This window comes from Falco peregrinus, chromosome 3 (assembly GCF_023634155.1).
Source record: "Falco peregrinus isolate bFalPer1 chromosome 3, bFalPer1.pri, whole genome shotgun sequence".
In the NCBI taxonomy this organism is placed as follows: Eukaryota; Metazoa; Chordata; class Aves; order Falconiformes; family Falconidae; genus Falco; species Falco peregrinus.
The window spans coordinates 111,520,431-111,548,368 of NC_073723.1; the positions used below are offsets into that span (position 1 = coordinate 111,520,431).

The following is a 27,938-nucleotide window of genomic DNA, read 5'->3' on the forward strand; positions in this document are numbered from 1 at the left end:
ATCTTGGGCCTAAAACCACTAGTAAAGTCACTCCCACAAATCCACACATTGCTAAATGTTAATTTGATCCGTCAGATGTCCAAGGGCCACACATTCTTCAAGCTTTGTTTATTAAATGACACTTAAATGGACTTTTGTGTTCAAGACCAAAGGTAATTGATATTGGAAACAGCTCAGCTTTATTCAAGTATTTGTACTGAATTCCAACACTGCAAGAAATGGCAAAAACAAAATTAAAACCAATCAGCTTTTCTGGAAAAAGGCAAACAAACAAGATTGCAGATCCAAGTTTGTCTCATTAGCGATGTCACAGCAGAAACATGACATTAATTACAGAATTTTTCAATTCAGCTCAAGGAACTGCATTTAAAAAGGTGACTACTGTTCATAAAACAGAGTCCTTGGCATTCTTCCTGCGATTTAGTGGATAAAACGGCTTCTGCTAGGTTTACCGTTCTGAGGCTTACTGAGAAACAAAAGCTAGCCATCTGGCAGGCACAGCCAGAGTGCCCTAGACTTTGACTAGTGACCTGCAGGTGAAGGCTTCTGTATCTCATTACCAGTCACAAGTCCCATGAGCCATCACAGTGTATCAGTATCTTGGGAAGCCTTGACTATTTCTGTCAAGAGTCCAGCTGGTGTTGGAGATATCCAGCAACAATTAAGGGATATGCAGAGGCATACTCTCTCCAGCGATGTTTCTATATGCTCGCTTCCCCCTGCCCCCATCTTTAAAAGATGTTAGATAGGTTTCTAATTAGGATTCAAGCTCACCAACTGATACACACGCATACTCCTTCAGAAAGATAATTAAACAGACATTCTAAGGGTCTCTAACACCAGCAGCGCTGTGGCAAGAGCCTGGAAGAAAAAAAGGCAGAGTTTAGGCTTAAAAAGAAAGAGTAAGTGAATATGAAGCCAGAAGTGAAATTCACTTTTACAATCTCTTGCAAGTTAAGTGGGGTTGCTAGCTCTAAGCCAAGCATCACATTAACAATTTATATAAATTAATTGCTATCTCCAATTACCATCAAGATATCCAGACATAATCTTTTCTAGTTGGAAAAGCTCCTGCTTACAGCCACTCACCAAATGGAAAACTGGCTCTCAACAACCATAAATTTATTCAGAGTGCCAGAGCCCCTTTCTTTAGCCAATAATCCTTGCATTAGAAACTAAACTGGCAGCTGGTGGCTTAGAGCATATCACACAAGTCAGCAAGTCCAGGAAGAACAGCAGGTCAAAAACTCAGCTTTGAGACCACGAGGCTGTCAATGCACTTCTGCTTCCACTATTTTAAGTTTTCACTAGGTCTGATTTTTTTTTATTATTTTTTAAGACATCTTCCACCCTCACTAGATGTTCAGCTGACCATCTGCATTCAATTACTTTATCTTTCTCCTCGATACTGCATACTGTTTAGGCTCTTGGACTCCAAACACAAAAAGCTGCAGTCACATTCTCATGTTCTTTATGGTCTGTGCAGACCAAGCAACGCAGTTTGCCTGGGGATAAATTCTCTAGCTTCATATATCTTCAGTTACTAAAGGCGTGCAAGCAGATTTGAGACTTGCCTGGAGGCACATTAGCTATGTGAAGCAAGGTCCTGAATATTGTTCAAATATTTCAAAAATCTTAAGTTCACACATTTTTAAATTCATCACACTGGGACTTTCGAAAAAGTAACAACATTCTACTAAAAATATTTAAGCATTCTCCTGTGATGAGAAAGCAAATATGATCACCTCCCAGATCCTTAATTGCAAACAGCCTTGAAAAATAACCAGTAAAGTTACTGCCTGCTGTATCTATGAAGAATTGCAGCTTTAATTCTTCCATGGCAGCATAACTTCATTCTGTACTTCAAGAAAGTTTTCACTTTGGGGAATAAGTTGACTATTATTTGAGTATCAGTCTTACTGGGAAAAGGGAGGAAGAAGTTTGTGGCTGTGAGCAAACCCCACTCTGGCGAGCCTGCTTGTCCGTTTCATGAACCAGTTTTGTAAGGATGATTCTCCATCCCCACTTTATACCAGCCACCTGATTCTTCTGAGTCAGCTAGATTTTTTTTTTTTTATCTAATTTATATTATATACACACAGGCAAACATCCAAATTAAACACCCAGCAGGAAACTTGTATTTGAAAAAGGAACCTGCTTAACTTTTACCGAGATTGAAAGCACATCAACTTCCACACTCGTCTCAAAGCCACCAAGGCAGTCCTGTCACGGATCCCATATTTGCTGCACGTAGCCTACAAGCACAATAAATCCAACTTCCATCTTCCACCTTTCCCAGAGAAACACCCCTCTAAGACATGTCAGTGAAGCTGTCTTGCAAAAAAAACACCCCAAAACCAAAAACCAAAAGATTCTGGAGGCCGTGACTCCAGCTGCCACTCGCCCACCCTGTGACACATGCTGTATCCTAAGAAGAGATCCTCCACAGCAGCGCTATCTGAAAGCTGATGTCTTCAGGGTCTCCCTTGGGAAGAACACAGCTAAAAGTACACCAGGACTGACTTAATGTACAACTTAGCTTAAGAGAATGGAAGCAGCAGGACAATTCTGATTGATCTGATCTTTCAATACAAACCATTAAGTCACTCACAAGCGGGCTCTACCAGCTTCCTTATTTCATGCCACTCAATGCGATTTCCATGAGCCAAAACAAGATCTTAGTCTTAACTGATACCAAGAGACACTTCCATCCAAAAAATACCTTAATGTTCCCCTTCAGGAAGTGCTGAGAACAGACAGGATTCATAACTGACTTCTATGAGAAGCACAGTGTATCAACAGCAGCAACTTCTGGATGATGCGAGGCAATAAGGAGGTGAGACAGTATCTATGCTAGACTGTTATCTGTATTAATGCTACAAATGCTATCGCTTGGGGCAGCCTCATAACCAATCCATCTAAGCAATCGCCTTTAGCGCTCCTCTTACGGGAGCTGCTTTACAGTTCAGACTTGGCCGACAGGTAGATTCTCCAACGCTTCAGTTACTGCAGTTTCCAGAGGAGCTACATGGAAATTTATTCTAATTTTAATGAATTGTCCTTAAAAAGGTATGTGCCTGCACTCAACTCTTTCTGTAGAGATTTAGAAGTCCTGTTGCATATTTTGACAGCCTCCGAGTAGTCTATTTACAAATAATGACTAACTGAATTCCAACCAGAGCACTCCATGCCAAGGCACATTACCAGCACCATGCACAGCTTCTTTCAGGCAGGACTTCTGGAGTCCTATGACTGACAAGGCCTCTAATGAACTCTAATTGAAGACCCGGCAGTCTGAAAAATGCAACAACAGATGTGGTAAAAGGGCAAACCACAAACTGTTTTGCTAATGAATGAAAAGTGTCTGGTCTGATGAGGGCCAGTGACCCAAAAATTCTCTTCTTCCACCCACTCCTTTACTTCATGTTCAAGTTTGGACCCTTTCCCTCATCCGCCCAACACTTGGGGGCACTAATGTACAGTTGAACATCCTCCATATCGTCACATTGGCACCAAGATGCTCTTTAATTAAAAAATAACAGCATAGCGTGGCTTTGATAGAGTAAGAGGGACCTCAGGGAAGAAACATAGCACTGTTATCCACCCCAGCAGGAATACGAGCCTAGGAAGTACATGTCAGTTTCTCACTATATTAATCCTGAAAAGTTTTTACATACAAAAACATTCCTAAGTCATCTTCATCTCCTTTCAGTGGATCTTAAGCACACATCAAAACAGTAGCTACACTCATCCATCTGGAGATCAATCCCTACAAAATGACCGTGGCAAGATGAGCCGCAAGTGGACTTCAAGTAATAAACTGCACTTTACACACACACACACACACCCCAAAAAGTGACGCAGGCCTCTGCTTCACGTCTGCTCCAGCACAAGGAAACCAAGCTCAAAGGAAGCACAAGTCAGGGTGCCATCTTTTATAATTCTATCACCAATTTAATGAACCTGCTCATGCTCGTCATGCATTTGGAGTTTGACTTTTTACTTCAAGGAGGCTATTGTCTGGTAATGGTACAGGAAACAGAATAAAAACATCAGCTGTAAAGGTTTGGATGAAACTTGCCAAAAAGGTCAAAAAACTATTTGCTTGAGTCTGGCTTATGATGTTTTTGGAACTATTACAGGTGGCAGTGCATACACTGCTCTTGTCTAGCTAGAGCATAGACTTCAGTCTTGTGGAGGTCAGGCTGAGTGGCTGCAGAAGAAGCCTACAGATGTCTCAACAATAAAGAAATCATACTGGATTTAACCAATTATTTCATCTCTGCCCCAGAGAAGTGACTACAATGACTAGTGTGGGAATCGCACAGACCCTCCTTCTAACAAGCATTATTCAAGCTGGTCTGTTTCATGTTACACTTTCAATATGAAAAGAAGCCCAGCGAGCGTGTTGCTGATGGAAAGCATGTAGAGCACTAATGAGCACCATCCAAAACTAATTCCAACATTTAGAGGTAACCAGCAATTTTCTGAGTCATTAAAAAAAAACCTCATACCAATTATACAGTCAAGCTTACCATAGCTCCCCAAACAACTCATTGTTTTGAACAGTCCTTGGAGCTACTCAAACCCCGATATCCATCCAGTCCTCCAAATTTCATCAGAAAACCAACCACGTCACACCAGATCATATCAATGATTTAGTTACTGTGTCCTACCTCCAGCAACAGCCACAAAAATGATGTTTTAGGTTGCCAAGAGTTTTGGTGGCACAGATGTAGCCAATTACTAAATGGTTTCAAGAAAGAGAAATAATCCCTTCCTGCAGGGAATAATTTCTTTCCTGACCCACAGAGCTTTCTTACCTGTACCTTGGCTTATGTAACTAAAAGCAGTATTTAAAGAGGTTGATAAATTTAAGGCAGCCACAACTTCTTGACCATAGGACTCCTCCCAAGCTCACCAGCACCAGCTTCAGCACCACTTAGGAACAGACTCTTCAACTAAACTTTTACCTGGTAAGCAGCTGCTCTTCTGCACACAAAGATGACTAACGGCTCGGACACAATTTAATTAAGAGGCACTAGAATAGCTGCTATGTGTAGAACCACCAGATTTTTAGTGTCTCTCAGACAAGGTTGTCTGTATCACGCATAAAATTCAGATCTTCCCCAGAAAAAGAGATGCAGTTCTTACTATGGATAAGACCAAAGGCTGAATTCAAAGGTCTAACAGTCCTATTCCAACTTCAGTGTCCTCTGTCTGCAAAAATGCAGAAGCTTAGGTCAAAAATAAGCCATATATTTAGACTAACAATAGAAACAAGTTTTCCCAGGTACCCTTATAGGAGGTTCTGGATAGATCAAACCCATATTTCAGTAATACTTTAAGTTACTCCAGAGACAACTGGGCCCACACTGTTTTAAGGGAGAATTGACACTAGGTAGCCTACTATAGCCCAACGTGTATCACAGGATGTGCAACTAGATCCTATGCAACTAGTAATAAGCATACACATCCTTAAGTTAGTTTTCTTCACTAGCAATTTACAGAAAGAAAACAATTGTTTCAGGGGCAAGCAGAAAACAGGGATCAGGCACAAGACAGCGGGCCAGGCTGGGTTTTTTTGGATACTCGCTAGACCGCGGAATACCTGAAACGGCATAAATTAGAAATAGATTTGGGTGTTCTCCAGAACCCCAGTGTTCTGACACATTCTGTCTCAGTAACATCTTTGAAGCATGTGACATAGCACATCCACTGCACCTACCGCACAAACCCTGCGTCAAACTACAAACAGGCAGGTAGTTCACCAGGAGACACACACGTAACAAGGGCATGCATCAGCCTTGTATCAACTATTCCAAATTACTTCTACTAAACAACAGCTCCCAAACCGGCGATGACTTCATCAAGAAAACTGCTAATGACCCTTCATCTGAAAGCGTGCCCATGCTTACACAGTACTACTTGTTGGCTTGCTCAAAATGAACACATAGATTCCCGGCATTGTTTGGGCAATTGCTGTATTCTTTACGCTTGCTAAAAGACAAGGAGAGAAACAAATCACCACACCTTCGAGATGCTTCAGAAAATGTTCTTACATACCAGATCTTCATCACACCCAGGACTCAGCCATTACTTGGTCAGAGCATCCAATACTCACCAAGTCAATGAGGTCACTGAGATTCTTCTCTATCTGCTGCGGAGGCAGACGCCTCATCAAATCCAAGGCACAATCCAGCTGCTGGTCACTCTGCAGAAACAAGAACATCCCTCCATTACAATGTGTACAGGTAATACACCACAGGCACACAAGAACTGCAGTGCTTGCAGGCTCCTGATACAAGAGATACAGTTCCTAATTCTAAGCGACAACACGTTTTTTATTAACACAAACAACAGATTTCAGTAAAGTTCAGTACCATTTGATTGCAGATTACTGACTTCATATTGCAAAAAGCATTCTAAACTCTGGATTTAGAAGCACAGCTTTAACTAGCGTCATGCCACCAATTTAACACCATGCTGTTGATGGAAGAGTCCAGTCCTTACCTCACCAAAACAGTTTCCAACATTCATGTAAATGTGTAATGCATTGTTTTTCCATGCTATCTCAATAATAATCTAGGTTAGGGAACTGAAAGTTCCTTCTCCCGAAGCAGTTTTAACACTTCCTCATTTGTATTACGCCATTCAGCTTGAGATAACTAGTATCCAAGACAAATTCTGTTCCAAAACAGAGCTGGCTCACCCTCCTTCAGCTTTATAAAAAAAAAGCCACAGAATGAAACATGGACACAAAGTATGATCCATTATTTTATTCTTGCTACAAAACACACCAAAAGCTGCCTGCATCTGAGAAATCAGGGACTTCAGTTATTTTGAGAAATGGCAACAACATATTCCAAAGGACTTACTGCAGCTGGTCTCACATTCAGTTCTGACAAAAAAAACCCCACCCAATCTTAAACTTCTCCTCAGAGTCAGAAAATGTGCAAGAGACATTACCACAGACATCTGACGAGCTGAACCATGTTCTTGACATAACCTTTAGCTCTCCTCCTCACCAACAGATATAAACAGACCCTTTCCTGCAAGCCTAACAAGTACCCAAAATCTGCATGAGTTACTTTGATCAGCAGGTCACTAGGCACTGAAGCATAGCCAGTTTGTTTTCTCTCGTTCTTCCCCTCCCTTTTTTCTTTGCGATTTCTAGCCACCCATATACAAAGAGCTTAGCTTTAATTTCTCCCTCCTGTGTTCTGCCAAGATCTAAAAGTTTTATTTAAGAAAGGCTTCAAAACTGAAGTAGTTACATTATCACATTATTCAAGTATCAGCCCCCAGGTCAGAGAGAAACAGGAAATTTCCTGCAATTTAGCTATACCCTAGCAATGGGGAAAGGAGGGAGCTCCCTGTTCAGCAGACATCCATTACGAAAGCTTCTTAAAAGAGGCACTATCTATCCACCGTCTAAAGACAAATATTTTACAGCCAGCAACTCAGACAGCCTGGTCTGGGGAGATTATATATTTACTTCTCATCCAGGTCAAGTTATAGGACATGATCTTTGCAAAATCTTCCAGCTCTACAGCCAGTCAGGCATCAGGCTCCCATATCTGCAATAATTTCCTGAAGATCTGAGCCTTCAGCCTGCAAAGCAGGGTGCACAGACTCCACGAACAGAAGTTTACGCCAGTCACCTCTTGTCACTGGAGGAGGATGCCTTCAAGCAACGTACATAAACCCACCCCACATACACACACACACACCCCTACCCTTTAAATACTTGGATAATGTGACAAGCAAATCCTTAGCTGAAGTGAGTCTGGAGGGATGTTATTTACCCTGGAAGGCGACCACAAACCAACCACTGAACTATCACCATATTCATGCACAAAAGTGATGGCCAAGATTTTCAAAACTTTTTACTTATCTTCATTAAATGTTTAGGGGAAGGGAGAACTACTCTCTTTTTGCTAGTAACCTTTCCGTCCCCAGAGAAAGACACTGTTTAGATGGCCTACGCCTGTCCAGCTCCAGCAGGGGACCTTTCTTACAAAGTATTGTCTTTACCTCCTGCTATCTCTTACATCCAGAAAGGAAAGCTGGCACATGGTCATAAGGTCATGCTCCTCACTTTCAGATCGTGGGAACACTTACGGAAGTGCTCCGTCCTCCTCTGCCAGCTGGAATTGTTTAATAGACAAAAATGCCGAAGGAAAGATGTTAAAAACCACCGCTAAAGCTGCAACCCCAGTGTTTTGCAAAGAAACAACTGTGAAAAACTACACTGAATGAAGGAGTATCTACATCTGCAGCGGTTTATGGATTAACCAGAAGAACTTGACTGACCATTTTAATACGAATATATTCAATAACAGCTGTAAAAAGACACAAGCAAGACCGTTTAAGGCAGAGATTCTTAAAAGGATTCAGACATGGCTGGCATGCGTGGATGAGCACAATGGAAAAACAAAAATATCCAAGCACATACTAACAGTATGTTTTTCTGTTATCAAAGAGGTAAAAGCAAGGCCGAGCAGCAGGACTATTCAGTTTTCTTGCAGAGCATTTAAATAATGAAACAGCTTGACAGCAGATCTCTTAAAGCACCAAAATAAAGGCAAGTTCTGCTGTATTACTGTCCCTAAAGCTGTGGTTATACAGTCACTTCAGCACAAATCCATACTGGCACAGTCAAAAAGGCAATACAAAGCACCCAGATTACAGAGCAAAGTGGTACCTTGTGATATTGGATACATCTGGTATGTCCCATTTCAGAACTGAAAGGGTAATACTACCAGTATCTTTTGCTTCTGGTTCTTTCTAGGTGAAGTGAGGTTTTAAAAACCAAGTCTGTCGTCAAATACATCCTTTGGTTCCAGACCTCCACCCCAGCTGGAGCACATAGAGTAGCTGTAGATACTTACATACAAAGAGATGGGAACCACATCTGAGGTGCCAAAAGCAGCAGCACACAGTTCCCCGACTTATAGAAGGGTGATACTACCCCTACAGAAGGCATGTGCTACCACAGTTTCAAAAGTGGCACATCAGTGGCACTTAATCCCACAGAGCCTTCACACAATTTGTGTAAGAGGAAGGTGTTCTTTGGGAACTCAAGGTCCACCCCAACCTACCTCACTGCAGTTGAGCCAACCTACTTTTCTTAACTTCCCCTGTACTGGATTTCCACTTGCTTAATTCTCTTGTAAAATTGCATACTGAAGACATGGTTTCCAAATAGACTTCCAGACAAAGCATTTCTACAGAATTCTTGCCTTCAGACACAGAGAGGCTTATAAAGCCCTGCTCACTGCGCAGGTGATTAGACAGGCTGTCTCCCAGCCTGGGCTGCTCTCAGAGCCAAGCTCTTTGAGGTTGCAGGACTTAATGAACTTAGTGTTTACTTGATATGAGGCTGTTTTCCACCATTCCCCTGTTTCATCCAGCACAGAGCTCCTGTGGAGGAGTAGGGAGTTCAGACAGAAATTCTAAATGAAGTTTTATTACAGCTCAAGCCACTGAAGGATTTAGAGATCATAGGAATCTCAAAGACTGAAAATATTAGCTTAGATGAAAGCTCCTTCATAAGTTTCCTCAAAAGATGTCTGGCTATCTAGAATCTCCACTTAAGCATCTGCTATAGCATTCCCATGGTACTACCACAGGGAAAAATGTTATGAATATGTCTACAGGAGTAGTTATGTTTGTTTAGGTTCCATTGCCTGCATCTGCTCTTCTATCCCCACTGTACTTAGTTGATCTGCAAGAGAAACCCTCTCAAAAGAGCCACAGGTCTCTGGTCAACTAGGCAGTCTGTGCTGAGGCTCAAATAAAAACAAATAGTGCTGAAAAAAAAAAAAGTTGTACAAATGTGTAGCTGCACAGAAGCACTGCTGCATACTTTAAACAATATTGCTTACATTATGAATGCAATTAAAGCCAGGTATGGGTGGACATTATTTAATGCAAAACATTAACAAAAACCCAGGAAGTCACTCTAGGCATGCAAATTGCAAAAATTACAGCAGGCAAAATGCTGAACTTCCTTTTGACCCTCACTTGTCATATCCCTGAAACCCCACAGCTCCTTACGATGAGGGGGACATGGCCCAGGAATAGCTGGCATTCGTTAATGGTCCCTGGCCAGGCTCACATAGGCTGATAACATCAGGCAACAGGGACAGACCCAAAATTATGCAAACCTGCAAGCAAGTAAGCTACTTCTCATGCAGCTGTTCCAGTTCACAGCACACAAATACGCTCCGACAGACCGAAGTAATAAACCATGCCATGTTTGCATCATAATTTGCACAAAATTGTCACCTGATAAATGAGGTTGTTATAAGTCAAGATACATCCCTAAAGCCTTTCAAACACCAGCGTCACTGGCAGAACCAGTAACACTTCACAGAAGCTATACTTGTTTTCTCTTTTCAATAGGCACTAGCAACTGGATGAGTTACCATCTGAAAGTATTTCACACTTTTTAAACGGTATCTTTACACACACATTTCACTATATACACTTACAGAAATTCACAAGCTTTATTCCTAAATCATGACAACTCTTCATTGCTAGTTACATGAGACTTAACTTATACTCTGGGTTTTAAGAAGGTTTACACAAACCTGCAGCTCTACCCATTTCAAAGGCTGAGCTATTCCACTTGAAAGGAGGTAAAAGATTTCATTTAAAGCTCCCAGCCTTCCAATCAGCAGGAATTTGCTTCTATTTGTCACAAAGAATTGCAGATTTAATTCCCTAGCCTTCACAGCTTTGTTCTGATAGCTCCTGCTCATTTGACTATGTTATTGCTGAGCATAAACAGAGTTGGGCAGTTTCTTGAAAAAGAAAACCAGACTTGTTTCACTTCTGTATTGGATTTCTGTATTAACACTACTCTGAGCTCACCCCTGAGTCAAGACAAACCAGCTGAGGTACTTCAGTGCTACTGCAGTGGTGGCTTCTTCCTATTCTAGCCCTTTCTGGGAAATAAGTCACTTGGGCCACCAAATCTTTCTAGCCAGCAAACCAAATCTAACACTTTACTCAAGGCATGATGGTGCTACCTACCCCTTCCAATCTGTGATGCCAGCTGAGAAGAACTGAGTAACCCAGAAATTATTGCAAATATTAGAATTAAAGTAAAAAAGCCACAAACATGTAGTAAGAACGTTCATTATTTGGCCTGTGCTGCTCGTGTTTGGTCCTGAGATGCCACAGTTGTCAGGACACTGCAGCTGGGTTACTAACAGATAAAAAAAGGTCTTCTGTTTCATGCTTAAGTTTTGCTCAAGAGTGGCATGTGAAAAGTTATCCAAATTTAAAGTACAAGCTGGCATCTGAGTTTTCAGAGAACAGAAATGTAAGATAAAAACCTGAAGGGACACCAAAACCAGAACATTTGTTCAACTTCCACAATTTGAAAAAAATCACACATCAGATCCCTTTGGTCACTGGTCAGTTTACAAGCAAAGTATCTTTGTAAATTAACGCAGGGCCAGGAGTACCCAATCAGCAAATTACTTTTTTCCTTCCTTTTGTGTTGCAAACATACCCCAGATTATAAATCATATTATTTCCTGTCAGTTCTCCCAACAGGAATGTCTGACTAATGTTTCAGCTTTGTGGTACTAAAACACTAATTTTTTTTAATTGAAACAGATACACAGCTTCCCCTCCTGCTTGTCATTTTAATCCTTGGCAACTTCCAGAGCTCAAAAGGCAGAAGACTCCCTTTTCAAATTGCACAGTAAGATAGTATTACTGCTGGAAGCTTTAGCAAAGGGTTGAATTATCGTAACCCCTGTGTAATAAAAAGTACAGTAGTACGCTAAGTCGCAGGATTCCCTTCTCAGCTGTCAGCATTCATTTTTTAAGATATTAGATGGTAACAGCTATGAATCTCAGACAAGTTCTGCACTCATGACGTTTCCATCAGCTGCACATATTCCTTGCAATCTGTTTTTCTACATTATTTTTCCCTTGACTATTAACCCTCTTCTGGCAGATCCTATCTAAAACCATTTGTAATGCACTTATAAATCACAGCTTCCCGACAGCAAGGTGTACTCATGGGAGAAACAGTGATAGCATATTTAAGAAACAAACTTAATAAAACCTGGAGATAAACCATGTTGTGGACAGTCATAAAAGAATAGGTCAATGTTTATTAAAAGAACATGACACTCATGTAGACTATATTCTCCTTCTCTTGAACTACTTCTAGCTTTGTCTTCTCTGGTTAGGATGTGATCCTGTGGCTTTTGTTATCTCAGACACTTATGACCACGCTGTAAGTTTAGTAACGTGTTTAGCTCAATTTGCTGTGGTCACATTACCACTGTGGTCAAAGCCAAACAGACAGACCAACTGTTGAGAGCGCTTATTCCACAAATTACAAGTGAGAAGGATTAAAGATTAAAATAAAAGCAAGAAGTGATGGATCAGAAGAATTTAGTAGAAGCTGCTGTACCCTGTCTCCCACAGCTCTCCTGTAACCAGTATTTACTCACAGAGCAACTGTGCAAGTCACACCACAGCTTTTCAGTCAGCAAATACTTCTCAGATGGTCTCCTGCAGAACGTTATTTCTTTTATTCTGCGCCGCTTTAACTTTCAAAACAATTGAGCACGCTATAGAAAAGCAGTACTAGCCCCAATTAACAACTGAAAACACCTTCATGGCTTGATTTCTAAATTCAAGTCTAGGTGCTGTACACACCGACAAATGCACCTACACGCTTGCCAAAAAATGAGAGGTCTACTCTAAACCTCAGAAACATTGACCAGCTTTTGTTCTACACTGGTCCAGAAGTTTAATATGCACCAACTCCAAAAGGACGAGTGCTCACAAGGGATCTCTTCTTTACAGAGGTTCTACAGGAAAAAGTAACTTGCACAACTGCTCCAAAGACCCACGCAGGGGAACTAAAATAATCTACGGGAAGGGGAGCAAATGAGGCAGCTTAAGTTTCGTTGCCACCAGCACGCTGATGACATTGGATACTTCTCACCATTTCAAGCCTAGACAGATTTAAGGAGTGGCAACAGTCTTCTAGTAGCAACCACCAAAGAGATCTCCTCCTGCACTGAAGCTCAATGAGCATCTCAAAATTTGCCATCACAGTTTTGCCAAATCCTCCTTCATTGCTTTACCTTTAGACAGCTGCTTTCAAGCATCCTTTCAGTCATACACTGTATTTGACTTGGCTTTATCATCCTTACCTCTAAATCAGATAAGTGCCGTTTACTGCTCATGGGACATTACCCAACATCCTAGCTCAACTCTAGAAACAATTATCAAGTGAATTATAATACTCTGAAGGCACTTCCATCCATTAGTTTCTAACTAAACCAGAGCTGCTTGCATTACTTTATTAAGCAGCTCCGTCTCATGGAACATCTGCCAAAATGTTTTACATCTATTGAAAAAAACCTGACAACCCCCAATAGTCTGGAGCAGGCCATTTGACTGTAATTTACTACTTGCTTTGGAAGTAAGAATTCAGCATCTCCTTGAGTATGTTCCACGGCTAGTTTGCGCTCCCCAAGGCTGTTTTTCGACTGGATGCATTTCAGTTCCTGTTAGCCCACCTGCAAAGGTGTACAGCACACAGTGAAAACAATTCACATTTCTTGGCACCTCCTCCCCAGCAAGGATGTATTTTGAGATGGCAGAGACTTGCACCTACTTTCAAAACTAATTTAACATCGATTGCATCAGTTTATTTGAAGCCCGGTGCAAGCATCTGTCAGCTGCCCAAGGAAATGAGCCACCACATACAAACAGAAGAGCACGATGGACCAGCAACAAGGATTTCTGGGAACAGGCTATTCATCTTGACCTTTTGCCACGATCACTAATGATTTCTGCACCAGTGTTTGTCTTCTGGGTAACAGAAACAATGTTTTATTTATTAAACTTGTCATTGAACATGACAATGTAATTTACTAGCTTTTATCTGGTGCCAAGAATTCCTGTGAAGCATAAAGTTTGCAAAAAGTCATTTCCCAATAAATCATGGCATCAAGTGAATATGCAATCTATTAGCCCCACATGAAAGAGTAAGATGGGGACAGCAGAGCTACATAGAAAAGTTGCACAGATTGCAAAAAAGCATCACTAACTTTTAATAAATGGGATTAAAGATACTGAAGTTGACTGCAGAGCTGACCACCTTTGCCAAATAACATTAAGAGATTTAATTAGACTAATGTTACTGCACAACAGGGTTCTTACACACACACACCCTATTTCAAGTCTGGATTTAACACAAAATAACATTTTGTTAGATATAACTACAGATAGGAAATCTTAGCTAAACAAAATGAAAACAACCTGTAACAGCACAGCACTGAGATATGAGAACTTGTCCTTATTTTGCAATAAGGACATATTTGCTTCATAAGGAAGCCCATAACGCCTGCCTGATAGCTGCACTACCAGAACAGAGGTTGGCTTGAGCACAAGCACACAGGTACCCCTAAAAGACAAGGCATCCAGACCCAGACAGCTTTACTGACAGGGGAACCATTCAGTATTAATCCATCAAGTAACTTCAGGTGCCTCTCCATATTTCCTTATGACTCAACTCAACGCTATGCTTCAGTCATTTTTTGTAGCTTCACAAATACTTTGCCCTGTAGTAAGGTGGTGTGCAGTCAAGTCAGTCTTGCTTTCCGAAAACTGTGAAGCTACCTCCTGAGCAGCCTCCTTCCCCCATCAGCTCACTCGCACTGACTCACACCAAAGAGAAGATGACTGCCCATCATCAGGAAATCATTCACAGAATCTTCTTCCTGACCTTGCCAGCCCTTCTGCAAAAACTCCTATAACTTACCTCTGCAAGATCCTTTTGTACACCTCTCAGCTTCAACCCTGCAAACATGTCCCAAATTACTGATTAATACTCTCTTATCCCCATCCTCCACTTCATTACCTCATTCTTTCTCTGTAAATCTACTACTAACTGGCTAACCGGGTTAATTCAGTCTTTGAAACAACCTAATACAGTAGGTCTGCATTGGTTCATAAATCTGATGACCTGCTTTTCATAGTCACATCGTCTTCTTGCCTTCCATTCAAATAATATGGAGAAATTGCCCAAATCAGCCTCTAGAGAAAGACTGCTTAATTTCTACACAGATCAATTTTTTTCAATTGAAACCATAATTACTACAAATACAAACCAGCTCCTGAGATTCAGCACTATTTGTCATCCTGAACATCCGCAAACATATTGTCTGTAATGCTTTCTTTTAATCCTGTTAATGCTTGATGATCTTTTCAAAATGTGGTGTATTTTTTTTTTTTTTATTCTACATACTGCTCGTTTCATGTTCAAATCAGCCTGGTCACAAAAGCATCAGCAGAGGAACTGCTCAGTTGAAATGGAGAATTTTTTTCCTGCAGAAAACAGTAAAATTTGGCAAGTTGGCCCTGGCCTGACAGATCCAGGTTCTCCTTCCAGTCAACTACAACCTAAACCTTTTTTATGAGAAGTTACTTCCATCAAAAACATTTGAGAAAATGCACATTATTATAGCGGCAGGGATGCATATATTCGATAACCAACACTGACATGCTTACTGAAAGCATAACTAACACAAACGTTTGATATACAAATTCAGTATAATGCTTTATGCCGGCCTGTTTGTAGAGCCCCCGTCACCCCCGGTAAGCTGCCGCCATGCTGACAGCTGCCCAGTTTAATATTCAAACTCAGCACTTTCCAGCGTCCTGAAGTCTAGTAGACGGGGTTGTAAATTCACAAGATAACTCTGGCAAGTAATCGGATGCCTGGCAAGGCAGAGCGGAGAGACAGAGAGGTTATCTAATTAGCCCTCATCCCTGAATGTTCTCCGATTGCCTAAAAGGTCAAAAAAGTAGGTTAATATGCCTTTCGCTTGTGTCTAGCAAAACGTACCCTGCTGACTACGCTGCAAAGCTTGCAAGACAATTCAGTTTCATTCAAGGGATTCAGTGCTAAGGATTTCAAGTTTTAAACTAGGAAGCTAATGGTTCTGCAGATATATAGGCCATAAGAACATCACATCTCCACCTAACAAGATGTTCACGCTCTCTGGAATTCCTTCCCTTGCCAAAATTTTCCCAGACTTGCCTATTCTTTCAGTCTTTTTATGTTTTCCTTGCCACTTCAGAACACGTCTGACTTACCCTTAAGTCAAAACTGCTGAGAGACAGCGTCCAATCCAACAAGACACGCAAGTTCTGCAAAACTTTTAATAAATTTAAGTAGTAGAGACAGTTTATGGAGGAGCAGTGCTTCACACAACACACACGTGCCAGTTTCAATCCACATCAATTAATACAAAGTTAATACTTATTGGCCAGTTTTCACCTGAAATAGCTCTGCCCATACTAATGGCTACATGAAAGCTGAATTTGACCATCCGGTGAAGCACTGTCCGTACTGAGCCAAGATGCCGCCTCTCAGCATTACATCCCAAACTCTTCACGATGACCCTTAAATTTGCACAGCGACAGGACTCGGTGGATAAACACAGCTATTAACTGCTGCGGTCAGCACAATGCAGCTGATATTTTACCTCATTCCTCCATTTCATGGCTCTCTCCTCCTTTGAATTAACTCACCAGAATACCCATCTCTTGTTTCCTCAGCCAGTCTCAAATTGCAAGCGCAGGCACCTTTGCTAGCAGCAAGCTTTTTTTAAATCCTGGTATTTACCAAAGCAAAAATAACTGGGGAAGGCAGGTAATATACCATCGCTTTCTAACTCAGCAGTTTGTCTAATGGAAAAGATAGAAAGTATCACCTGAAGAAATGCAAACAAAATTCCCCGAGAGAATAAAGATTATTTTATTTATGATGTCTTTGGTGGCTTAAGGCAACCACTAAGCTTATGTCTTCAATGCGGTCTCGACCTTTTTCCCTTCCGCACAAAATACTCTTAAGTGCTGTTTTCAGTCCTGTTTCAGCTGATGCTGCTAAAATCGTTTGATCCTGGGTTCTGCTTTCACCCAGGCTGGTAACCCTCCCACTTTGCAACAAGGACGTGATTGAAATTCCAAGTCAATGCACCAGGAAAGAACCCAGCTCCACTTTCTGTAACAAAAAGGCATGGAGGACATCCTCTTCATACTCAGGGAAACAGCATCAGCAAGGACATGCTCTGCAGCACGGCTGCGAACACCTTCAGTAACATCTCGTGGGTTTAAACCAAGAGTCAGGACTCCTAACCAACCCTGGGCTGAAAAATAACACAGGCTATATTGATGAAATGTAAACTAATAAGGATTCATTTGCATATAGCAGGAATAAAGCAAGCAATTTATGAGAAGGGCAGCCAGGTAAGTCAAGTGTGTGTAAATCCATCCTGTAATTCTTCGGCCCAACTTGGAAGCTGTGGCACAAAGAGATGAGCTGAAAGCACACCGCACATTTTCCTTCTAAACCCTAGCAGAGGAAGGTAGGGTGAAAGAACAGCACTAGATAATACAAGAAAATTAATCTCACTGGTCGATGCCAAGGCTCAGGCCACCACTCTAGGAAACAGAGCACAAGATATTATCTAATGCAACTAAAGGAATTCTAAGTAGAAGCCTGTTTTGGCCACAAATAATAAATAGATCCTGTTTTCAATTCCTTACTCAAAACCTCTTTGTATCTAAAAACTCAGAAAAAGGACAGGACCCCAACTGCATTTGGCATTACCAAGACAGCACCTATTGTGGAAAATTACATTTTAATTAGGAAACAAGCAAAACACCTTCCTCAAGTACACTGCATTTTCTTCCCAGAATAAAACCTCTCGGCTCAACTAACAGGTAAACATCTTTAAAGACTTGCTCAACCAGCATTCATCCTCGTGCCCCATGAAGGAAGTTTCAAAAGCAAACACCTCATCTACCAGACAAGCAAGAGCTCAAACTTCCCAAGACAACCTGCCTGGAAGCATCTGTCCCCATCCTGCTTTAGGACACAAAACCCCATAAGTGAATTTTGACACCTTGATCAGGTCCAGGTAACAGGAATGTATTATTCAGCTCAAGTAAGGCACAACAGCTTAAGACTCTTCCAGATGCATTCCAAGTTCCAGATAAAGTCCTTAGTCGGGTATCCACTCCCAGGATTTGGTCAATACTCACATTAACATCAACATGAACACCTCCTTCATGGACTAGTAAGTGTTTAAGAAGACATTACATGAGAGTTGAAGAAAAAAATGAGTTTATACTCCAGCTTAAAGTAGGCACGCTTCCACTGCACTGGCCTGAATTCTTGATCTTTATATTCAAGCTAGATAAGTTCTTTAATTAACACAATCTATCGGCAAACAAACTTTGGGCTGAAGCCCAGCTAGAAAGAGCAGGAAGCTTGGGGAAGGCTTACATTGTTCGCATGTGTTAACTGCTCCTTTATACCACACAGGTTTCACCCACAAAAGAAACTCAAATTTGAAGTCCCCTGTTTTTAAGTAAGGAGTGGGGATTTTTTGCCCTTCTTCCTGGAAATGCCAAAGAATTAGGAAGAACTGAAGCACAAACATGCTTTGGACCTTCCACATTAAGGAGAGAGACAAAGATCTGGTCAAAGCTTTTTGAACTCTACAGGACTCCCAGCAATCAATGGGAAAGTGGGAAATTATAATGCACAGTGACTGAACAAAAATACAAATAAAACCAGAAGATCAACATCATTTTGATTATCTTATACTTCTGCAATCATGACCTTTGCCGGGGGGGGGGGGGAAGTCCTTAAACATCACATTGGATTAAAGCAGAGTAAAAAATGGAGCTTAGCATGTACCTGAACTCCAGCTTATGTTGCCTGTACAGGCACCTTTCAGAATTTCACGCTTCTCCAGTAAAGCTGTTCTCTCTCGAGCAGACACTGAAACACATTCAGTTTTATTTCAACTTGAGGTGGCACTACTACAATGTGTAGCAGCTCAAGGCGAGGGGGGAACCCAACAAAACAAAACACTTCTCTACAAGCTTACTTAGCAGAGTAAGGAGCCATTTGGACTTGAGCAAACATCCCTCCAAAGGGCAGGCAGGAGAATAAACATCGGCACTCCCCAGCCAAGTCTTCGTTTGGCTATCCAAACCCAAACTGGATGAGTACCCAGCATGGGGGAGTGCTGCACAAGCACGCACAACCCCCAAGTTAGTTCATCAGCTATCCTTTGCATGTGAAAGTCAACCGAGAACTGTCAAAGGGGAAATTCAATAGGGCAGCAATGTCTCTCTCCCAAAGAGAGTAACTTCTCCACTCAGCTACAGTAATAAGGACTAAAAATAGTAATTCAAAAGGGCTGAACTGCACTTTCATTTTGTTGTACTCCCAGATGTCAAGTAGTAAGATATCACCATATATATTTACCATACGAGGGAATCCTGTTTGAACAACTTTAGCTCGCAAATGTTTTCCCTTTGCTAATAAACCACAAGATTAAGCATCACTGCAATGGCAGTATTCCCTCTCCCAGTGATATCCTCTAACTTGATTATTTTGGGAATTTGCCTTTTAAGATAACATTTAGCTAAGCTCATATACTTGGCTTGCCTAATAAAACATGGACTCTACAAAACAGCTAAAGTCAGTATTTCTTCAAAGGCACAAGGTGCAAAGGACTTGCTGTGGACACTGAAAACCTACCGTGAGCTCCTGCGCTGTACGGTAAGGTTTCAAAAGCAGCACAATCAGTTTAGAAGGGAGATGGGCTTGGTGTTCAAGGAGCTGGCAAAGTGCTACCTTTAGTTGCTCAGTTTCACAAATCATTTAATACGCCTTTGGTAGCAGTTGCACAAAACCAAGTTATTTATCAAGCAGCAATGTGCTTGCTGAAGACAAACAGCCCCTACCCTGAAAATATTAGTTACTCTGAATAGCACACAATGTTTATGCATCGAGTGTGTCGGTGTCGCATCATGCATCCTTGGCTGTGCTTCAGCACTTTTTAGCTGCCTCACAAATTCTAAATGGATGATGTGCAGCCAGCACTACACTAGACAGCCCGAATTTATGGTTGATTAAGTTATAAATTTTGCTTAAATTCTCCACCTTTTCCTGAAGAGCTGCATAGCAGAAGAAATACTTGCTAACGTGATCAGGACAGTCTACGTAACCTGGAAAGGAAGATTTTTGTTTTTACAAAGAGTAACTGGATTCCATCCACTCATAACCTACAATTGCAGAAATCTCAGCAGATCCACTCTCCCCAGTCCTGCTTAGCCCTGAACAGCGCATTAAGTTTATTTTTAGCAGAAGAGACAGCATCCATCGAAGCAGTTTTCAAGCCTCATGTGTTGCCCTGCCCTGTTTCACCAAGCACCTGACTGAAATGCAGACACACTTCTGAATTCTCACTCAGGAGCAATTCAAGAGTTGAGGCAGTGCAGAGGACAGATGAGAACCTTTGCTCTACACAGTTACTGGTAACCCCATGGAACCAAGAAGGTGTTTGACCTAATATCCTGTACCATACCAGGTTCTCCCAGCTGTTGGGGGGGAACTTGCTGTTGCCTCCAATGAAAGGGCCATTTCAGCATCTCAGTGCTCCATTTCAGGATTGTGTTTTCATTCGCACTAAAATGAAAGATCCTGGAAGTACTCTAAACACCGAGTTTGCACTTAAATTGAAACTGGATGCTTCAATTGCACTTTCTGCATAACGTTAAGATAACTGTAAGAGTCAGGAAGGTTTTAAAATATCACCACAAATTGTCTTCTGCAAACACGAAGAGTGATTCATCTTGTGCCCTCCTACTATTGGACCTAGATGAGCCACGTTTAAGTTGTCACGTTCTTGGAGCCTTCAGATGTGTACACAGCCACCACGACATACAAATAACAGAGTGGCTGCCACAGGTTCATCCCTGAAGTGCACTCAACAACAGAAACCACCACAGAGTGCTGGATGTTCCGATCAAATTTCTCCTAGGCCCAGTGGTCTCCATGACTAAACACGAAAAAAATCAGAAGACAACATAAGCTTATAATGCTCACGAAATTTCTAAAGGATCTGTGCTCTACCTCCTCCTAATGACTGATACAATTACAGCTAAACCCTGACCACATTCTTCTTATAGCATGCTTTCATATCCCCTTAAAAAAAACTGGTATCACTGTTGTTACTTTACATGAAGCCTGCTCATTTTTCTCAAGTTCTTCTCCTGTGAGGATTTTTGCCACAACAGAAGTTAGGTTAGTTTGTTGGAATCCTGATTTCAAATTCTACTGTCAGGTCTCATACATACAGATTTCAGTATCTTGAAATAAGATACACAACTGCAATAAGACGCTCCATCCTGTCACCCCCCACACTCAGTCAGGTACAGCATCTCGTTTGTCCAAACAAGACCAGAGGAGCAGAACCTAGATCTTAACCATTTTTCACCAGAAAGATCTTTATCCTGTATAATACAGGTGGCAGGATCACAATGATCTTCAGCTGTGAAGAAAAAAAATCTAAGGTATTGCCTCTGAAATTCCTATGGTTGAGGTAAGAAGGATTACACTTGCTTGCTTGCTTAACCAGCCTTTATATTGTTATATAGCCAGGCACTAGGTTGTTCTTTTTTAAAAGAGGGTAGATTGAGACTAGATCTTAGTAAGAAACTGTTCCAGGTGAGGGCGGCGAGGCACTGGCACAGGCTGCCCAGAGCAGCTGCGGGTGCCCCAGCCCTGGCAGTGCCCAAGGCCAGGCTGGACGGGGCTGGGAGCAGCCGGGGCTGGGGGGAGGGGTCCCTGCCCACGGCAGGGGCTGCAGCTGGGTGCTCTGTACGGTCCCTTCCCATTCAAACTGCTCTGTGGTTCTATGAAATCTAAATACATTTGAACATTCTTAAATCGTTGTGTTGGGAAGCCTGAATCACAAATTCCCAAACAGTATTTAGGTATCTCAGTGATTCCAGAAAAGTGATTACATCCACAGGGGTTATGCTGCCTTAAACAGGTTCTCTAAATGCACACATCGATCCCAGAAGAGCTGGGAGCAGACCAGGCCTGGGCCAGTTCCTGTTCTTATTACTGCATTTGTTTAGAGCTGATGAAATCCGCCCCCTTCACACAAGGTGCCAAAAGGAAACAAAGGTTTTGTGACCTGGGCAAAGCCATTCAGCAAACACACAGCAAAATGGAGATTATTTTACATGGCTGAAGAAACCAGAGATTCTCCTCCAAAAAACTGAAAGTTCTCATCCACACAGAAAAGTAGCGCCCAGCACTGCAACGTTACCTGGCTGCGCGTGGTCTTCCTGTATTTTGCAGGTTCCATGAGATCTTAACGCACCTTAACAAGCGAGTCCGGCTTCCAGAGGAAATGCCAGACGGTGGGAGACAATTCGGGGGTTATGAGCAGCAGCGATAGCAAATGGGGCCCCCATCGCTCTCAAACGCTGCTGCAGCCGCCGCATTCGTTCACTGGCTCCGTTTACAAGTACATCAAGCGGTAACATTCACCATGCAAAGCGGAAGCATTCCCTCTGTAAACACCACCCCAGCTATCAGGCCCACAAACCTGGAAGTAAGCGGGCAGCAGAGCAGCCAGACGGGCCCGGACACCCGGTGCCCCCGGGCCTTGCAGAACCCCGGGCAGAGCCCCCCGCCGCCGCCGCCCCCAAAGCCAGGCCAGGCCACTGCTCCCTCTCCCCCGGCGGCACCGGCTTGGGGCCTCCCTCACCACGGCCCCAGGGAAAGCGGGCGAGGCCCACCCGCTCCGCCAACCCGCTGCGACGCGACCGGTGTGGGGGGGTGAGGGGGCGGGTAGCGAAGGAGCCGCCGGGGCGCGGCACCGGAGGGATGGGAGGGGGCAGCACCGCCAGGAGAGAGAAAGACAGGCGCGAGGAGAGGGAGCAGGCAGCAGCCCAAGGCCGCCCCTCTCGCCCTTACCATGGCGGCTCGGCGGGGCTGCGCTGGGCGGTAGCAACGGCGGCGCCTCCCGGTCCCGTCCGGTCTCCCTCCGAGGCAGGCCGCGGCCCTTCCACTTCCGCTGTTGCCTAGGAGTGAACATCCGGGTCAGTGCCGCACCGCACCGCCCCTTCGCCGCCGCTCTGCCAATCAGCGCGCGGCTCGCCGGCCATCGCCAAGTATGGAGCGCGGCGCGCGAACGGGGCGGGGAGGGGCAGGGGGGCGGAGCGGGAGGAACCATTCATACCCCCCGGGGGGGGCGGGCTGCGGCGCCCCGCGAGGGAGCAGCACCGCGGGCGTCAGGCACCACCAACTCCAGCGCGGCGGTAAGCCCGGCCGCCCCCAGAAGGAGGCGGGCCAATCAGAGACGGGGGCGGGGCCAGGGGGCGGGGCCTGCGGGAGGGCGCGCCAGCCGCCAAGCCCTAGTGGCGAATCCCTCCTTCCAACACATTTTAAACGCTTAAATAACCCTTAAGGTTAAACAAAAGCCGGTACGACGCAGCAGTTAGGGCGCAAAACGTCAGCCCCAACAGGTAACGTTTTAGCAACGTCATCAGCGTCGAGAACTGCGCCTAACAGAGGTCACTGGTGCTGCCTGTTAATACATCTACTTCAGCTCTAAAGCGACAAGGAAAATCAATTAGCCTCTGGCTGCTGAAGGCCAGGGTTGATTAATTTCTAAAGCAAGTATTCAGCTTTCTCTGGAAGCTCAGCCTTTGATTCGGCAAAGCGTGTAGGTACCTGCTGGAAGCTGAGCAGATGCTTACAGATAGGATGACTTCAGGGCTCAGGCAGCTGTGATATGGATCTCCCAACCGAGATAGCCATCAGCACAAATAAAGCACCTCTCCTTTTCTCAGACCGTCCCAGAAATAAAACCTTCCCTCCCTTCAATGCACAAACTCGCATTTCAGTGATCTCGGGTGAAAATGACCCTGACTCCAGACCCATACATCTCCATACGGACCTGCAAATTTCAGAGCTGTAGTGTACCCTGTTGCCCCAGGAAAGCATCAGGCACATTATGTGACAACACTTCCTCTGCAGCTTTTTTGGAGTTGGTATTTGGCCTGCGTTTCACCAGAGTTATGGTGCCAGGATCCCAAGCACCCTCCACCAGTATGCTGCTGCTGCTCAAGAGCCTTTTGTTGTTCCGTTTACTTTCCTCAGTTTGCTGTTGAAACTGGACACGAGGACAAGGGGAGTTGCGCACTGCTTCTTTTTTCCCTTGGAAGTAACACTGTGGTATGTCCTTCCCGCAGGAGATGACCAAGGCCAAGCTCTGACTCGTCACTTGGACATTATCACAGATGTTTGTGGCTCCACTCTCAATTTCCCTGGCTGTCAGACACCAAACAGGACCTTCTCAGAGGTAACAACTCTACTCGTTTAACGGAACAGGGCAAACCAGCCGTAGCTTTCAGTTGAAAAGAACAAGCTCAGTTTGGACGTGCATCCAGGAACAGCAGCTAGCATGGAGGCATACGTGAATTTGTACAACAAATGACCGCGTGCAGGCGTAACGGCTATCACTGCTTACACTAATTAGAAAATCAACACTGTATGTTGATGCCTTCTGACAATCTGCCATCACCCATGTTGCTAAGTTCACTTTTACACACTTTTTTCCATTCCTCTGTTGCCGTTCTTAAGCCTCTGGGTGTTTTCAGTGCAAGAACACAACAAACCCAGGAGGCAAAGGACAGAAAACAGTAGAACAATTGCAAGAAAAACAGGAGCCATTACTTCACAGAAAAAAACAAAAGCATATAAAACTCCATCAATAACCCGCTACCAAATAAACCCTAAGATGGGAAGTAATCTTGCCATGGTTAGCAGGGCGGCCACATGACCTCAGAAGCAATTTCCTGCTCTAAAGTCTCCAAATTTTTAATTCTTTTCCAATATTAGTCAGCCTAACCTCCTTAAACCAGCTTGTAAGATGCAGCAATCCCAAGTGCTATCTGTTTTGCAAACCCCAGATCCTTTGGTCCGTATGTTCCCTCAGAGGTGCCTACCAGCAGTAATTAAGCAAGCCTGCTCATTACACAGGGCAAATTACTCATTCATTTTACAGGGATCCACACATCTAATGTACATGTATGATGTGGGGCAGATATTTTGGTAAATGGATGAATTTGAAAATGCATGCTCTCAACATCACTATTTTTGTCCCAAAACTTACACAAAGCATTCAGTGACTGCTCTACTCTTAGTAGCTTTTATCATTAGGAACAGAAACTTTCTAGCTGCTTGCTGAAGAAGCAGAACAACGGCAGAATTATGCAGCCTAATGTATTTTAAACAATTTGAGATCCAAATGAATGCTGAGGCCACAAGGATGTTTTTCTTAGTGGAAGAAATACAAGCATTCTGGATTTTGTTCTCCTGCTAATAGGTATAAAGAGGAATAAACAGCTGCTTTTTGTTTTCCTAAAAATATTTGCATTAAGAAGATCTGCAGATTCCTTTTGAAATGGGATGTAACATCTTTTCAAATGAGGACCAGCTGCTCACTTCACTTGTTTACAGCAGGACATGCTTAAGGGAATTTTTGTTTGTTTGTTTATTAAGATGTAGGACCAGACTCTTTCTGGTAAGGCTGCAATTTGCAGCACGGAGCGGATCTCAGCAGGCAGAAGGCTCCACGTATGGAGCTACAGTTGTAGCCATTCTGCCTTCTGTTGCAATTTGTGGAGGGGTTGACACCAAACACAGCTAATTCAGGGACATTCGATAAATCTGAGCGCTGTGAGGTAGCGTGACCCGCACTACAGACATTTCCTACCACCTCCTGGCACAGAATCACTCACCTAAACAGAAAAGAGTGTGCTCAAAAGGCTTCATGTCAGATGTTACACATCTTTAAATCAAGGGTCTGTAAACAAAGGAAGCAAACAATGATGTCAGCTGACGGCTTAACGGCCCTACAACATCAGATTCATGTCCATTTAATAACAAGGCTTTTGATCTTGCAATCAGCAACTATAAAATACATGTGCTTTCCCTACATGTTTGATTATATTCAAGGAAGCAAAGGGATAAATACTTGCTAGCATTACAAAGTACTTTTCACGTTTAGCCAGAACTTCCTAAAGCATTTGTGTTCCAACATGAATGTGGTTTTTATTTTATCCTCCTTCATGCATGGTGAAATGCTATTTATTTTGTTTCTTCCAGTGTTTAGCCAGGACCAAGGGTGACTCTGAGAACATGCTTAGAAACAAGGTCCTAGAGAAAACTTTCATGCTTCACTGAATATTCATTTTTCTATTAAAGAAGAAGGCATCTTGAGAATTTATTTTTTTTTTTTAGGTCAGATTGACCATTTTCTTTCATGTCAAGCTTGTGGCATTTGAAAGATATGTAAACTTTTATTAGGGGTTCTCATAAATTGAATTTATTGCTGCAAGAGTCTTCCAGCAATGGTAAAGTTTAGCTTGCTGGGTTTTATTAGTCAGAGTTAGTAAACCAGCAGCATCACTTGATTTGAGGCTGAAAACCAAGTGTTTCTTGGAAACTAATATAGGAAAAAGGTACCTACAAAACTACCCAACGCCTTGGAATTCTGTATTCAAGCCACAGATAGTTCTCACTATGGAGATCTTTGTACACACTGTCAAAATAACACACAAACAATAAAAAAGCCTCCCTCCCATTCCGATTCCAAAGCAAGTTTGCTGAGAGTACTCTGCGTATAAAGGTTTTAAGAGTTTCCCCATTCACTGCAGGAACTGATGAGTAAATCAAAATACCATGTTTAATGAAAAACAACATATTGCCCATTTAGAGGGAGGTTTGAGGCATTCCACACACCCCTCCAAGAAAGCTAAAACCAGACTTTTTTCCACTTTCATAGCACCCAAGCAGATCTGCTTGTTTGATTAATGCCAAAGACAGTAAACCTACCTACCAGCCTAAGATGTCCATAAACTGGCAAAAAATTAGACATTCAACTGCCAGTGCAGCACTGTCACAGTAACGGCAGAGAAATTACAGGTTACCTATCACTCAAGCACACATATCACTAGAGGCATGAGCTTTTTCTGGCTTTGGCCACTCTCTTATAATTGTTTTGCCTAAATAGGTGAAACCAAGTAATTTCCCACATCCCTCTTTCTCAGACTGAAGAGCTGAAGCCAACATGTACACAGACAAGGTTTGGCAGAGAGTCACATTAAAAAGTCACATCTCTGCAACCTGGGTCCAGATCTTGGACGTTTTTTCCATGTATAAAGTAACATCTTCATGCACTAATACCAATTGCTTTATTTCAGTCCAAAAGTACCTGCCCACATTTTGAGTACACTGTGTCTGGATGTGCATTGGAGATGCTTGCAGCCACACTCTTTTCACATATCCCACAGATTTCAATCCAGCTGTATTCCACAAAAGGTTTAATACCAATTGACAAATATGACTGAGATGTACCTGAAATTCCACCTCGAGAAACCCAGCAATGCTTGTTCAGAAAAGGACTACAAGGCTTTTTTTTTCTTTCTTTTTTTTTTTTTTTTTTCCCAAATATCACTCCAGAACAGTGGACTGCAGTCTGGGGTGGCTAGTTTTCCAGCACATACTACTTGATTGCATATCCTAGGATGCTGTTTATTTCTGTAATGGCAACTGCTCTTTTAACTGTATGTTTTCAGCACAGAAAGCATGATAGACAGGAGCTTTCAGAAATGTCTTTAGCCTGAGCAAAGAGAGTATTGAGAACATTCTTGTCAAACTTGGTCATTAACTGTAGTAATAATGTCTGCAGCTTGTCATTAAAAAAGAATCAAGGAGAAGCTGATTAAATGCACCAGAAGGAAACAAAAATTTCCATTCCCTTACTTTTTCCTTGACACGTTGCACTTCATTTGAAGCTTGCTAATATACCAGCCAAAATAATTGTAAGGGCCTGGATTCTTTCTTAATACAATAGTCATGGTTCACTAGTTAGAATCTGTATAGAATTAGCCAGTCACATGGATGAATGGAAAAATACGCTTAAATAACACTCTTTCAGGGCTTATTAATTAGAAAGCTTCTATCAATACAGTGCAATGCATTCTTTTCCTATTTC

General features: G+C 42.7%; 1 protein-coding gene across 3 annotated transcripts in view; it reads right to left on the reverse strand.

The window, feature by feature from the left end:
- Window positions 1-23,132, reverse strand: part of CAPZB (capping actin protein of muscle Z-line subunit beta) — a 61,190-nt gene extending 38,058 nt beyond the window's left edge. The window contains exons 1-3 of one of the 3 annotated variants that reach the window (XM_055798789.1): window positions 23,115-23,132; window positions 22,850-22,956; window positions 6,125-6,214 (exon numbers count right to left, since the gene is read on the reverse strand). In XM_055798789.1, coding sequence (XP_055654764.1) covers window positions 6,125-6,214; window positions 22,850-22,852 — 93 coding nt within the window. In that variant the 5' untranslated portion in view covers window positions 22,853-22,956; window positions 23,115-23,132. Of the gene's footprint in view, window positions 1-6,124; window positions 6,248-22,849; window positions 22,957-23,114 lie in introns of those variants that run through there. The other 2 variants (XM_027788402.2, XM_055798788.1) reach the window with 2 other exon arrangements.
- Between the last annotated feature and the right edge of the window lie 4,806 nt (window positions 23,133-27,938).